General features: G+C 42.5%; 1 protein-coding gene across 2 annotated transcripts in view; it reads right to left on the bottom strand.

Annotated features, from left to right (window-relative positions):
* Window positions 1-1,241: 1,241 nt before the first annotated feature.
* The window catches only part of ATL2 (atlastin GTPase 2), a 56,623-nt gene continuing 43,127 nt past the window's right edge, over window positions 1,242-14,737 (bottom strand). Inside the window, exons 10-15 of one of the 2 annotated variants that reach the window (XM_054022768.1) lie at window positions 13,698-13,754; window positions 12,254-12,325; window positions 6,719-7,150; window positions 3,138-3,152; window positions 2,929-3,039; window positions 2,438-2,527 (exon numbers count right to left, since the gene is read on the bottom strand). In XM_054022768.1, coding sequence (XP_053878743.1) covers window positions 2,932-3,039; window positions 3,138-3,152; window positions 6,719-7,150; window positions 12,254-12,325; window positions 13,698-13,754 — 684 coding nt within the window. In that variant the 3' untranslated portion in view covers window positions 2,438-2,527; window positions 2,929-2,931. Of the gene's footprint in view, window positions 2,528-2,928; window positions 3,040-3,137; window positions 3,153-6,718; window positions 7,151-12,253; window positions 12,326-13,697; window positions 13,755-14,737 lie in introns of both variants that reach the window. The other variant, XM_054022769.1, reaches the window with a different exon arrangement.

The following is a 14,737-nucleotide window of genomic DNA, read 5'->3' as shown; positions in this document are numbered from 1 at the left end:
GTCTAGGAAGGAGTACGGCAGAAAGGGATCTAGGGGTTATAGTGGACCACAAGCTAAATATGAGTCAACAGTGTGATGCTGTTGCAAAAAAAGCAAACATGATTCTGGGATGCATTAACAGGTGTGTTGTGAGCAAGACACGAGAAGTCATTCTTCCGCTCTACTCTGCTCTGGTTAGGCCTCAGCTGGAGTATTGTGTCCAGTTCTGGGCGCCGCATTTTAAAAAAGATGTGGAGAAACTGGAAAGGGTCCAAAGAAGAGCAACAAGAATGATTAAAGGTCTTGAGAACATGACCTATGAAGGAAGGCTGAAAGAATTGGGTTTGTTTAGTTTGGAAAAGAGAAGACTGAGAGGGGACATGATAGCAGTTTTCAGGTATATAAAAGGGTGTCATAAGGAGGAGGGAGAGAACTTGTTCACCTTAGCCTCTAAGGATAGAACCAGAAACAATGGGTTTAAACTGCAGCAAGGGAGGTCTAGATTGGACATTAGGAAAAAGTTCCTAACTGTCAGGGTGGTTAAACACTGGAACAAATTGCCTAGGGAGGTTGTGGAATCTCCGTCTCTGGAGATATTTAAGGGTAGGTTAGATAAATGTCTACTAGGGATGGTCTAGGCAGTATTTGGTCCTGCCATGCGGGCAGGGGACTGGACTCGATGACCTCTCGAGGTCCCTTCCAGTCCTAGAATCTATGAATCTATGAATCTATGAAAGTTTCTGAAAAATACAATCAATGAAGTTCGGAAACTTACATGCAACTCAACAAGTGAAGTAGCATGCTTTATGAGGTCTACACCTCTACCCCAATATAACGCTGTCCTCGGGAGCCAAAAAAATCTTACCGCCTTATATCGAACTTGCTTTGATCCACCGCAGTGCGCAGCCCCCCCCCCCCCCCCCAGAGAGCTGCTTTACTGCGTTATATCCAAATTCGTGTTCTATCAGGTTGCGTTATATCAGGGTAGGGGTGTATTAATTAGGATGAGCTCTTATACCACCACAATTTTTTAATTTATTTATTTACAAGACTTGCTAGACAAAGTGTTCTCTTTCAAAGAGAGACATGCCAGCATGAAAGGGGAGCAATATATTTTCACAGTTCATCTTCATTAAAAGCTGGAGCACATTTGTGCAATTCTTGTTTTATCGTTTCAGATTCAATAGCTGACATGATTTATCTAGGGGAATACAGACACACCAACATTTCTTAAAGAAGAAAGATGAGTTTCATTTCATATATACACAACTTATTTTAATCATGTACTGAAAATAAATTACAGGAAATAACTTTAAAATGCAACAGAGGACAAGAAGTTTCACAACCAACATTCCCATTGATTTCCCAGGGGGTGAGAGATCGCAGTGCTCAAGGCAGGTAAATATCACAAATATATCAAAAACGTCAAACCGTTTATGCATTCACACGTTTACATGAGCCACAAGCATTCCGTCACAGGGACTGTACTTAGCCTACCACAGAACCAGGTTTTGCCATAAACTACAAAACTTTGATACAAAATTGTATTTATATATTTATATTTCATATACACGCCCTATCTGACTTCTTAAAAATAAAAACTAAACACGCTGTACAGACAGTCCTAACTCATTGCTTCATAGCTGTAGGCAACTTTTTTTGGATGGAACTTCCCCCCCAGTAAAATTAATGGCGTATTAGATACATGAAGGCGAAACTGCAGAAAAAGACAGCTCAGTTTTCTGATATGCATCTCCTGTAGGACAAAGTTTGTGAATCAAAAAAGGCAAGACAAATGTACACTTTGAATCACTTCCTTGGTTACAATAGTTAGTTCTAATGTCATTTTTTGTAGGGAACCAACATGCATTCGGATAACAGTAGTGTAAAAAGCAGTAAAGCAAGATCTTTATACAGTGGCTCAATATTGGCTTCACTGATGCCAGCTAGCACTGACATTTCAGTCAGACTCTTGATACAGTGATTTTATAAATACTCCGGAAGTTAAAAGTTCCAATGGGATATTGGGTGGCTAAACACATGGTTACAAGATTTCCTTGTACACATTTGACAATTACTTCCCTGAAATATCCTTGTACAGAGGATACATTTCCATTGCACACCAGACACTGCACCTTCTCAGAAAAGGAGGAAAGTCACTCACCCTGGGACACGTGCACAACACACAACAACTGCATTTAGAGTCCCCGCATTTACCAGTCTCCATGGCACTGGTCTGTCTTAGAAGCAGATTAAAGAGAATGCTTAACGTTGACACTTATTTTTCATACTTGATGGCACCAATCAGTGAAGCCAGTCACACTAAACTACATCTATAGTTGATTGTAAACTTTGGTTTATTTGTATTGAGTTCTCATTGTACAGCATGTCTAGGATGAGAGGGCAGAGTTGAAGAGGAGATGAATTGTCAGTCTGTCTTTAACCTGGCATGATGAGACACCTGTTCAGTGAGGCCTGCTTTGATAGAGTTTGTTACAGACTGCCTCATGTTATCCTCCATCAAATTATCACTCAGGGGCTTCAATACCTGTGGTATGAGAAATGTGCAAAATAAAGATGAGGTAAATCAAATAACCCTTTAAAATATATAAAATACAAGAATTCAAGTAATGAAAAAAATTAAGATCTTGGAATCTGAAAAATAAAAAACGAAAATGTGATGCACTACAAAGGAAATGGTAAAGAGCTGTGGTGCTACTGTAATGAGGTGAATCATGAACAAAACCAATTTCCTCCTACACGGCATCATTTCACTGAATTCAAACCACTTTACAGTTCCTAGAAGATGGATGTGCAGTTCCATACCCTATAAGCAGCATCAATCTGGTAGGGTTACAGCATTTATGCAGACCGGCCCAGACGGTCCTGCCTATTGTCCTATATGTGTAAGTGTGAACACTTCAGATACAGAAAGAAATGTAAAAATACTGTCTAATTTTTCTTCTTGTTATTGTTGGACGAGAGTCGCTGTCGTTGCACTGATGTAAGAACACGGCGAATCATTCGACGTCTAACAACTTCAAAGAGTTTGGAACACACCTAAAATATGAATTCAGCTGTTAGGAAAAGGACTCGTAGCAAGCAGTAGGAAAATAAAGGCAACTAATTAATAAGACTAATTGCTGCTAATTTCTCACCTTCCTGGGATTCCTCTGAAGCAAAGAGAAAAGAGAAAAGCAGAGAGATTTAGAAGTCAGTAGCAAGAACATGCATGAGACACTGGGCAAAGGAATCCACCTTCAGTTGCAGAATGATTAAGGGCACATCTACACTACCGCTGCTGCAGCAACACAGCTCCAGCTGTGCCCTGAGAGATCCATAGTGTAGATGTTTCCTACCTTGGGAAGAACTCCTCCATCACTGACATAGCTAATCCATCTCTGAGAAAGAATTCTTCCATCAGAGTAGCTGCGGCTACATTGAACTAACTACAGCCCTGAGCAACACAAATCGGTCAATCTCATTTTTAAGTGTAAGCCAGGCATTAGGCTAGCAATCAGAGGAACTGGTTCTTATCTCACAGTACAACGTACAGTCCCAATGGCAATGACAGCTGTTGTCTGTGATGTTGCACTCCATATGTTTTATGGAAATACGCCGAGTGTGGCTATGATAGGTTTCAGAGTAGCAGCCGTGTTAGTCTGTATCCGCAAAAGGAAGAAGTGGGCTGTAGCCCACGAAAGCTTATGCTCTAATTTGTTAGTCTCTAAGGTGCCACAAGTACTCCTGTTCTTTTTGTGGCTATGATGTAACTGGAATATGCTTTATGCAAAAGGTCCCTTGTAAGGTATCATTACAAAGCTTATAATCTACCGAGTGTGATCATCCTATTTGTATGTATGTATAATTCTTGTATCTGAAGCTAGAAATATAAAGTACAACTCTGAGGTACTATTGTAATTATGCAAAGTGTGGGACATTGATGATGGTTTAGAATCTTGATGGCTCCCATTGACTAGAAGAATTGATTGTAAATGGCTGTTTACTTGCAAGCCTTCCTGTGTTCAGCCAACCCAGAAAGAATGGTGGGATCCATCTTAAACCTGGGGCTTTTCCATTTAGAAGGAGGGGTGGGGACCCAGAGAGACAAAAGATTCCCACCTTGTGCCAAAGCTAGAAGAGGGGATGGGAGAGAACAAAGAGGGGTCCCATTCATGAGAAAGCCCCTGCTTTTCACCTAAGATGGCTGCTGGAACTAACAAGGTCTGTACCAGGGGAAAGGATCAGGCCCAGACTAGGAAGGAGTCTAGTCTGTTAAAGAAGCTTACTGGGACATCTTAGGCTGAGATTTACCTGTAAACAATTTCTTAATGTATTAGGCTTAGACTTGCGTGTTTTGTTTTATTTTGCTTGGTAACTTATTTTGTTCTGTCTTATTACTTGAAACCACTTAAATCCTACTTTTTATACTTAATAAAAATCACTTTTGTTTATTAATTAACCCAGAATAAGTGATTAATACCTGGGGGAGCAAACAGCTGTGCATATCTGTCTATCAGTGTTCTAGAGAGCAGACAATTTATGAGTTTACCCTGTGTATGCTTTATACAGAGTAAAACAGATTTATTTAGGGTTTGGATCCCATTGGGCTCTGGGTGCTGGAGATAGGTGACCTGCTGAGCAGTTTTTGGTTAAAGTCTGCAACTTTGGGGGCGTGGACCAGACCTGGGTCTGTGCTGCAGCAGGCTGGCGTGTCTGGCTCAACAAGACAGGGTTCTGGAGTCCCAAGCTGGCAGGAAAAACGGGCTCAGAGGTAATTTCAGCACATCAGATGACAGTCCCAAGGGGGTCTCTGTGACCGAACCCGTCACATTGTCTACACTAGAAAGGGTTAGTCGGTACAGTTGTACTGACAAACCCTCTTAGCTGGAATGGAGCTTTCACCAGCAAGAGAGTCCCCAAGCAAAGTGACACCAGTAAAAAGCTTTTATGCCAGTATAACTGCAGCTATACCGGAGTCTTGGTCAGCATAGCTAGGTCAGTTGGGGTGTGATTTTCCTCCACACACCCTGAACCAACATAGCTCTGCTGGCAAAACTTAAGTGTTGATTTACTATGACCTCGTCTCTTCCTTGGAGAGACGACCCAACCGCATGCTTAGAAACCCCAGTTTTACATGTGATGCTGAAGAAGTCTATACTCGAGGAAGCCACTTCAAGCTAGGACGAAACTATTCTGAAGTCAGAATTTATCTCTCACTGCAGGAGGGTATAGATTGTTTCAAAGCTTCCGGAATTAGGACATAGAAAGTAAATTACGAGAATTTAACAGATTTCCTCAAATTACAACCCTATCGTCTAGTTTTGCTTCCTGCACTTTAATAAGAGAAAATCTGTCAAAGGTAACTTACGTAGTTGAGAACAAAGATTTATCACCATATTACTCCTATCCTGCACATTGCCCCGTACCATTTTACATACAGTAATCCTGAACCGAGATTCAGTATTTAAACAGCCAGTTTCCATTGTGAGGCCTTAATTATTGATTTTCTACCTCATACAAGTATTTGCTTGTCACTTTTTAGCATCACATCTCTCATCTGAGATCTCAACACAAGTCATTGCATCACATCCAAAAAGTTTCACTTCCACCACACTATAGGTATTAGAGCTAACCTTTCCTAAAGGCATTTCCTATTCAATCTCTGAAAAGCCATCAAAAATCCTATATGCGAACCGCCAAGTTGGACCCATACAGTTGGCCAATCAGATAAAGTAGCAACAAGATTGACTTGAGGCAATAAAGGCAAAATGACATGTTCCCAGATTAAGAGTTGAATGAAAAGTCATCTACCATATTTGCTACCTTAATGTAAGATCATATCCTATGTTGGCTTTTAAAAGGCCAATTGTTCCAGCCAGTGGTTCTCAACCTATTTACTATTGTGGGCCACATATGCAGCTTTCTATGTGTTATATGGACCACATCCACACAACATATATATTACTTGTATGGCCCTGAGGTCACATGGGCCAAGCTGTGCGCTGATTGGGCCACAGGTTGAGAACCACTGGTTCCGGCAAACATTTTTACATTGGCAACTATACCAGCCACTATGCTACTCAAAACGTTATTAGTAACGTTTAAACCCGTCTGTTTTCCCAAGATGAGACAGCACAGCCATTCCTCCTGTGGAAGCTACTGCAAGGTGGACTCCTTGGAGGTATTCATTACCTCTAATTTTCTTCCCTGCAGTCTTTACTTAACCTCTCGTCAGTGCCATGCACTCTATCCAACAGCAAGAGGGGACCGATACAGAGGTGATTCTGGGCAGTATTGTGGTGTCAGAGCACTTGCACCAATAAATCGATGGAGTCTCACATGCACCATATCAGGAATGAAGATGTACAACTTTAACTTACTTCTCTAAGAATCCTTCACCGGCTTTTTAAATTTACTTTTCAGAGAAGTAATCAACAAGGATTTTTAACAAAAATCCTTTCACCTTTGTGCTACTCTCAGAACTTAGTGCCAGCAAAGACCTCAGATAATTAGACACTGGATGATATCCTGGGCTGGCTTTATAGTCTGATTTCTCCAAGGTATCCTCCTTGAGAGTTACCCAATGTCTACACTTCTGAGTTCATTTTACCTTCCAAAAGAACTAGGATTCTTTTATTCGACTCTAGAACCCTTTCTGATTAACAGCATTAAACAGGAATTGTGATTGGCAAGCTCGTCCAAGAAAGGACACTTTCATAGTGAAATAGATACCAACCTGTTCCCATAATGCTTCAGCAATTTGATCAATGGCTGTTCCAACTTCTCTGAATTCCCCAGAGTACTTAACGTATGCCCAAGTACAAAGGGATATCAGCGCTAGCCCCATGATGAGATTGCACAGGCTAGCGATGGAGTTCATACCAAGGAAGCCAGTCAGTCCTGAGATGATATACATGGCAAACATAACAGCAAATAGAGTGGCAGGGGTACGAGCAGCATAAAAGATGTTTTTGCCATCATTGTGCTTCACAAAGTTTGCATAGATTTCATCGAGCTCCGCTTCAAGCTGGTCCTGGTAGCGCCGACAGAACTCCTCTCCTCCCATTTTTTTCACAGAACAGAACTGTTTGACAGCTGACTCTTTAAAATCCTGGTGCTGTCTCTCTAGGTCTGATGGAGCAATGTAAGGCTTATCTCCACCACAAACCTGTGAGAAGAATAACCAGAGGTGAAGGGTCAGGGTACAGCAGGAAGAGCTTGTGCTGTTCAACACTGCATTCAAAACAACAACAAACCATAACTTGCTTGATGTTTGATTCTTAGAGGGCAGTAGTTCGAGCACCCTGCAGCTGACCAAGGTCAGAATACGCCAAAGCTCCAAGTAAGTGGTTAAGACACTCCTGTTTCAGACTGAAGCCTAAGAATCAGAAATAGCCTCAACCATCTGGTAATGTTCAGACTAACATGACTTTATATTCTCCAGCGTTTGTTTGTTTGTTTTTGTTTTTGTTTTTTTTTTTTGGGGGGGGGGGGGCAAGGGGCTCAGTGGCAGTGAGGAAACTGTGGACCCGCTGTAACACTGACCTTTACAGAATAAGTACACAGGAGCAATTCTCTCCCTTTAGGTGAAGTAGAATCTCAGAACCACCTGGCTGTTGTTAAAACAGGTGGGAAAGGGGTAGTGAACTCTAGCCCTCGCCTCAGCCTCTGCTTTGGACCTAGCAGGGTGAAACCACCCACTGATGCCAGCTAGGCCTTGTCGATCCCCCGTTTTCACTGTGCTGCAGCTGGGCAAAGCTATCAATAGTGGCACATGCTGTAGCTGTGCCTGCCGACTTGAGAAGACAGCACTGCGCCAAGTGACACTGTTCACTTACAGCCCAGAAGGGTTAGAAACATTCCCTCCCCCAGGAAAACCCGAGATTCTTCAAAACATGATGCCCCAGCCTGGGAAAGCTTCCCTTTCTCCCCATGGAAGGGTGGATTTTTTTTTAAAAGCCCTGCTGGAAGCTGTGACTGTATCTTGTAGATTTAAATATTCCATATCAGAAACTTGATTTCACAGAACTCTAATGGCTCAGAGTCTGAAATATCAATCGGATCTCGGAAGGTGCCAGCTCTTCATTTCTGGACTACAGAAAGCAATCAAGTTGTTTGGGGGAGCAATTTAAAGTGATTCACCAAACTACCTCCAATTAAAAAGTTACATGATTTTCTGGTCAGTTAGAAGGGCACATAAGACACTACTTGCAAGACTTCAAACTACTCAATTTCCACCCTCGGCAGCCCGGCTAACAAGAACAAACCCTAAGCTAGGATGCAAATCGGTGCTGTGGTGCTAAGTGATCATATGTGGAAAGGTAGCTAGCTTGATGGATCAGCCACTGTGCCATCTCCAGCCAGACTAGGAACCTACTGGGTTTAGCTAGTATAAGCCACTAGGACTGTACAACCAGTGTCTCATGAGCTTGGTCAAAGCCCTAGCTGTGTCCATCTCTCTGCTTGTGTTGCAGCCCCAACCCCCTCTTGAAAGGGGCAAATATCCATTGCTGCCATGGTTCCTTTCCAAGAGAGCTTTTAAAGGAACAGAGGAAATGCTATAAAATCATTGATGTGAAACCAGAGGATGGGACCCACAGCATGGAGCCGCTCTCGCCAGTCAGTCGAGCAAAAGGAGTTGACTGAGCCAGTTATGATGCAACAAACAAGAACCAGAGGCTGGGGAAGCATTTTTAGTCTGCTCAGAACTTCAGCTTTGGAGCATTCTGAACAGTGTCCAGCCCAGGAACACTCCCCCATAAGCATGGCTCTCTCAAAGTTGGGATGATTTCAGACACAGCAGATTTAACAGGTCTACACAGAATCAAACACACTGGGCCATAGTCTGAGTTCACAAAAACGCTGTCATAATTCCTTGGCTCTTGGTAAATTCAGCAGAGTGTGAAGACAGACTCCAAGGAATACTCCAGCTGCCCATCACATAACATTACCTTTTCATCTGTGCATCAGATTCCCTAAGGCAAGCAGGTGATTTGAATGATAAAGGCCTCCCTCTACCTGAGGAGGTACTTGGGCATGCTCAGCCTCCCACCTTCGACTGGCCCATGAGGTCAGCATCCATCAACCACTAGTTAAATTCTCAAACAAGTCCCTTCATGCTTCCTCCCATGCTGCCCCCATGCGCACACCAGCAGCTTAACTGTAGTGAGACCATTGCTCATCAAGGTGACCCATGTGGCCTCATTGTTTCCATGTCTGTATCCGCCTGTTCTTCCTCATCATACTTAGATTGTAAACTCTTTGGGACAGGGACTCTTTTTCGGCAGTATTTATACAGCACCCTGCATAATGGGGTTCTAGTCCATGACTTGGGCTCCTAGGCGAATTGGTAATACTGACACTAAAGACTTGATTAAAACTAGTGTTAATCAAGATAAAGACCAAAACAATTATTTCTACTCTGTTAGTGTCAAAAGTTTCAGACCCATCTGTCACATCAAGACTTGGTACAGAAAGTGTTCAAAGTTATCCAGAAGATGTTTTATAAGGACTTGTTTTGTTTAGCCACACTTATTACATAAACTACATCACTTATAGACTCAGACTCTTAAGTCAGAAGGGACCATTATGATCATCTAGTCTGACCTCCCGCATGATGCGGGCCACAAAAGCTGACCCACCCACTCCTGGGAAGTTCCTATGAAAACAGGATCTGTAAGAAAACATCTGTTCCTGTTTATTCCTTACCTGAAGTCTAAATCCTCCAATATTGCAATCATCTCCCAGGCCAGTCATGACTTCAGCTGGGAAATAATTCAGCACTTTTTTAACAATTCATCTGAAAACCTCAAAGGTCTTCACAAAGTGGGAATTCTCCTACTCCTTTTTATTACATAGGGATTGCCAGGCTGGAGCAGACCCGGAGTCTACCTAGTCCAGAATCCTGTCTCTGACAGAGTCCAGCACGAGATGCTGCAGAGAAAGGTGTAAGAACCCTGCAGTGGGTAAATGAGGGGTAATCTGCCCACATTAGGCATCATCCTGATCTCTAATAGAGAAAAGACCAGTTTAAACCCTGAAGCGTGAGGTTTAGTATCCCTGCCAAAGGTTTTCTCATCTAGAATTGTTATAGTTAATGATATGCTTGATAACCACACGTACCCAATCTTTTTGGATCATATTAAGTTCTTAGCCTCGATGACTTTCTCTGGCTGTGAGCTCTACAGTCCAATTACAAATTGTGTGAAAAAGGATTTCCTTTAATCTGTTTTGAATTTGCCACCTTTTAGTTTGATGTGATGCATCCCCTTGTTCTGGGGTCGGGAGACAGGGAGAACAAAAATTCCTGATCTCCTTCTGGGTACCATTCATTATTTTATAGACTCATTCCCCTTTAATCTCCTTTCTAAGGCAAACAATCCCAGTCGCTTCTCTCCTCGTATGACAGTTTTTCCAGGCCCTTGATCACTCTTGTCACACATCTCCAAGCTCTCCTGATCTGCAATGTTGGGACTCATTAACAAAGGGATAGAGAATAAGACAGAAAATATCATATCGCCTCTATATAAATCCACGGTATGCCCACACCTTGAATACAGTGTGCAGATGTGGTTGCCCCATCTCAAAAAAAGATATATTGGAATTGGAAAAGGTTCAGAAAAGGGCAACAAAAATGCTTAGGGGTATGAAACAGCTTCCGTATGAAGGGAGAGAAATAAGATTGGGACTTTTCAGCTTGGAAAAGAGATGACTAAGGGGGGATATGATAGAGGTCTATAAGATCATGACTGGTGTGGAGAAAGTAAATAAGGAAGTGTTATGTACTCCTTCTCATAACACAAGAACTAGGGGTTACCAAATGAAATTAATAGGAGCAGATTTAAAACAAACAAAAGGAAGTATTTCTTCACACAATGCATAGTCAACCTGTGGAACTCCTTGCCAGAGGATGTTTTGAAGGCCAAAACTATAACAGGGTTAAAAAAGAGCTAGATAAATTCATGGGGGATAGGTCCGTAAATGGCTATTAGCCAAGATGGACAGGGATGGTGTCCCTAGCCTCTGTTTGCCAGAAGCTGGGAATAGGTGACAGGGGATGGATCACTCGATAACTGCCCTGTTCTCTTCATTCCCTCTGGGGCACCTGGCATTGGCCACTGTCGGAAGACAGGATTCTCGGGTAGATGGACCTTTGGTCTGACCCAGTGTGGCCGTTATGTTCTTATGCAATATCCTTTTTGTGGTGTGGTGGCCAGTACTGCACACAGTTAGTCAAGAGGTGGTCACGGCACTAATTTACTGTAGCTACAGGAGCAGATGAACTCTTAAATTGATGCTATTTTCATGGGAACATGCTCCACAGTAAGCGAAAGATCTCCTGATATCTATAACGTACATGTACAATCGTATTTCAGAATTTCCCATATGGTGTCAATGGTTCTGTGATAAGTGGCTTTAAACAGTTGCCCAACTTCATGGTCGGAAGATGGCAATGGGCCTTGGTAATGAGTTCACTATAACAGAATACCTTCTCAATGGAGTTTGAAGTAGCATATGGTGAATGAAATTGTTAGCTACATGTAGCTATTTGGAAGAAACGTTTTGGATTTTGCAAGTATCAGAGGGGTAGCCGTGTTAGTCTGAATCTGTAAAAAGCAACAGAGGGTCCTGTGGCACCTTTAAGACTAACAGAAGTATTGGAGCATAAGCTTTGCGTCTGATGAAGTGGGCATTCACCCACGAAAGCTTATGCTCCAATACTTCTGTTAGTCTTAAAGGTGCCACAGGACCCTCTGGTGGATTTTGCAAATACTGAATATTTAAGTACCTTTTAATCTCCACATTTTATGGCTAACAGTAGCTATTGCTCTATAGCCGTATAGAAAATTATCAGAAATCAGTCGTGTAATATCGGCAAAACCCAAACCATTTTTTGTTATGTTTTTTAGTATGAACCCTGCACAGTGATGCTATCACCAAATGCATCTGTTCATTCTACTAGCTGCTTCATATCTTTTTAATCAGCTGCTGCTAATAGAATTCTCAAGTCATTTAGTATGTGGTGTTCCACATGTAGAAAATACATCTCAATCCCGCCCCCCCTCCCTCACCATCAATTTCCTTCTCCCTCCCTCATGAGTGATCTTGTGACTTTTGCTGCATGTGTGATCTTCACACATGGAGTCCTGATGCTCAGCCAGTTTGTCCATTAGTATGTTAACCATGTAACCGTTTAACACCACATTGTGCACAACTCTACAACAGAGGCCTTACTACACATACCGTTGCTTTAATTTTGTAATCAACATACCTGCTCCATGCCTTTGTTGTAGGTGTCTTTTGCTCCTGCTACTGCAGCAAGATTATTGGCTTCAGCTGTTGCCTTGGGAAAATGAAAGCGTACAGATATTGACCAAGCACTGTACATGGTTGTATCGGACTTGCCAGTAATATTAGTTCTACGTTCTGAAGCACCAACACCTTTAACCAGTTTTGTACCATTTCATTTTGAATGTTTACCCATTAACTTCAGACCCAAAGAAACCCTTCCATGTGAACAAATAAAGGATCTGCTGTAAAATAGATTAAAACAGCTCACTAGAAGCAAAGATTTCAGCCCTGGCACTCTAGAAAAGCTACGTAATTATACACCCATAGGCCTGTACATGATTTTTCTATCATAAGACAGGTATGGAAGAGACTATTTTGATGGTTACCAACTGGAAAAGGATATCCAAATTAACATATTAGAAAGTGGTCAGAAAAAAATTCCATCGCTGTATAAAAAGCAGTTTCCCCCTCTCCCCTGAGTGTATTATCTCTGCCAGGTCACAGGCCTGCGGTTGCAGGCTCAGAATTTCTAGTAAGCAGTGTCTTTTTGGGTCATGCATGTTTCCATGTCAGAGCCAACCAGTCTAATTAATGTTACAGGAAAGAATGTAGTCCCATCCTCCCCCTCAAAGTCACAGGGGGAAGGAGGAAGGGAAGTGGCGATCCACTGGAGTCCATCCCTTGTCTTTTGATCTGAGGGAGCACTGGAAGTGGCTTTCTGAACCCTTAGACAAGTCCAAGGAGGAGATGATTCCTTGAAGGGGAGGTACCCAGAACAATTTCAGATTCTAAACCAAAGAACTCCTCCGGCTTCTTTCATTAAAAGGGGCTTTCAGCCATCTATCCCTCAAGACCCAAGAGGTAAAGCCAGCACAAACGGAGCACCTCCTTGTTGCAAGTCCTAAACCCCAAACAACGTAAGCATTGTACACTTGAACAAGGCATGACTGAACTGCCCAAAGCTCAATCTAAATCTGATCTTCCTCCCTGGATCAGCCATGGAGGGGAATATTGGTACAGTTACCTTATCTGATACAGACTCACAAAGTGAAGAGTGGCATGTCACCATGTAATGGTGCAGACATCTAACTGACTAAGTGCTCCTATCTATTAGCACTAGACACTAAGCTAATAAAAACAATACTGGAAACTGAGTCAAAATGTAGACCACATGGCAAGGTTTTGAAGGAGTGGATATGCTAATATACATCAGAACCCCAGTGGCTACCACTTCAGGTGATTCTGAACCCACACAAGCCCTCAAGTGGGTAACTGCCTCGGCCCTTCTTGAAGAAACATGCCCCATGGGTGCTAACACTTCAGTCACAATCTTCAGTCTCTTGAAGAAATGCATCCCTTAATGATTGCAAAGAATTTAATTTTTGTTTCTTCACTCTGCTTATGTTTAAAGGATAAGGAAATACCTGGAGCATTGATTTAGGATGAGGTAGCGCCTCTCCCTGATAGATTTTAATGTAAGCCTGAAAAACAAAACAATTAATTAAATTTTGTTTTATTGATTCTTTTTTGACCTGAGCATTTATGATGGGAAGAAAGCCAGGGTCCAAATCAGTCCTTCAGGTTAATCCTAAATATTCAAGTAAGCAAATCTCTACATGTAGGAGTAAAATAATCTACAACGGACATTTACACAAATATCTCAACACTTTAATCCCTTTACATTCCAAACCCCTTATAATAAATGCTGTCCCTACTAATCTCCATATTGAGTGAATCAAAGCAATACTGTAGCGACACATGGCAATTAATATGTGTGTTTACCAAGATTAGAGCTATATGTCTATCATGGTATTAAAAACGCTTTCTACTTGCTTCATTTGAAGGTTCTTCTCACTGACACGTTTACAATTTACACACACACACACACACACACACACACACACACACACACACACACACAAAGTGAGTCAGGGATGAATCTTGGGGGTTTATTTTATTAAAAATAGGTCTGTTTAGAGACACCATACTAGCCCTTTTCAGAGCCCAACGGCTCCATCCCCTGTTCGGGTGGGTTTGTACATCACCAGGGCTGAGGCCTACCACATAGAAGAGGGTTTTGAAGAGAAGAGGCTACTACTGTTTCAAGGAGTGGCAGCCTGGAGCCCATCAGGGAAGAGTGAGCACCTATATCCCTCCCCCCCCACCCTCATCCCCCAAATGTATGTGGGGGGCATTTCTGGGGGGCTAGGGAGAACCCCTCAAAGTTGAGGGGGAAGACAACGCCCCCCGCACACACACGTGCCCTCCCCAGAATCTGGAGCAGCAGAGTGACACCCCATCCCCAGACAGTAAACAAGTTGGGGGTGGAGGAACACTTATGTCCCCACCCCTAAAGGAATAAGAGAATCTGGGGGAAGGTGAAGGAACTACCCACCCTGGGACATGGGAGGGACGGCTGGGATGGCAGGGTGTGCTGGGACGCTAAGTGGGCTGATTACAATCA

Source organism: Malaclemys terrapin, chromosome 3 (assembly GCF_027887155.1).
Source record: "Malaclemys terrapin pileata isolate rMalTer1 chromosome 3, rMalTer1.hap1, whole genome shotgun sequence".
Lineage (NCBI taxonomy): Eukaryota > Metazoa > Chordata > Testudines > Emydidae > Malaclemys > Malaclemys terrapin.
The sequence above is the reverse complement of the archived record's forward strand: the minus strand, read 5'-3'. Positions and strand labels throughout refer to the sequence as shown.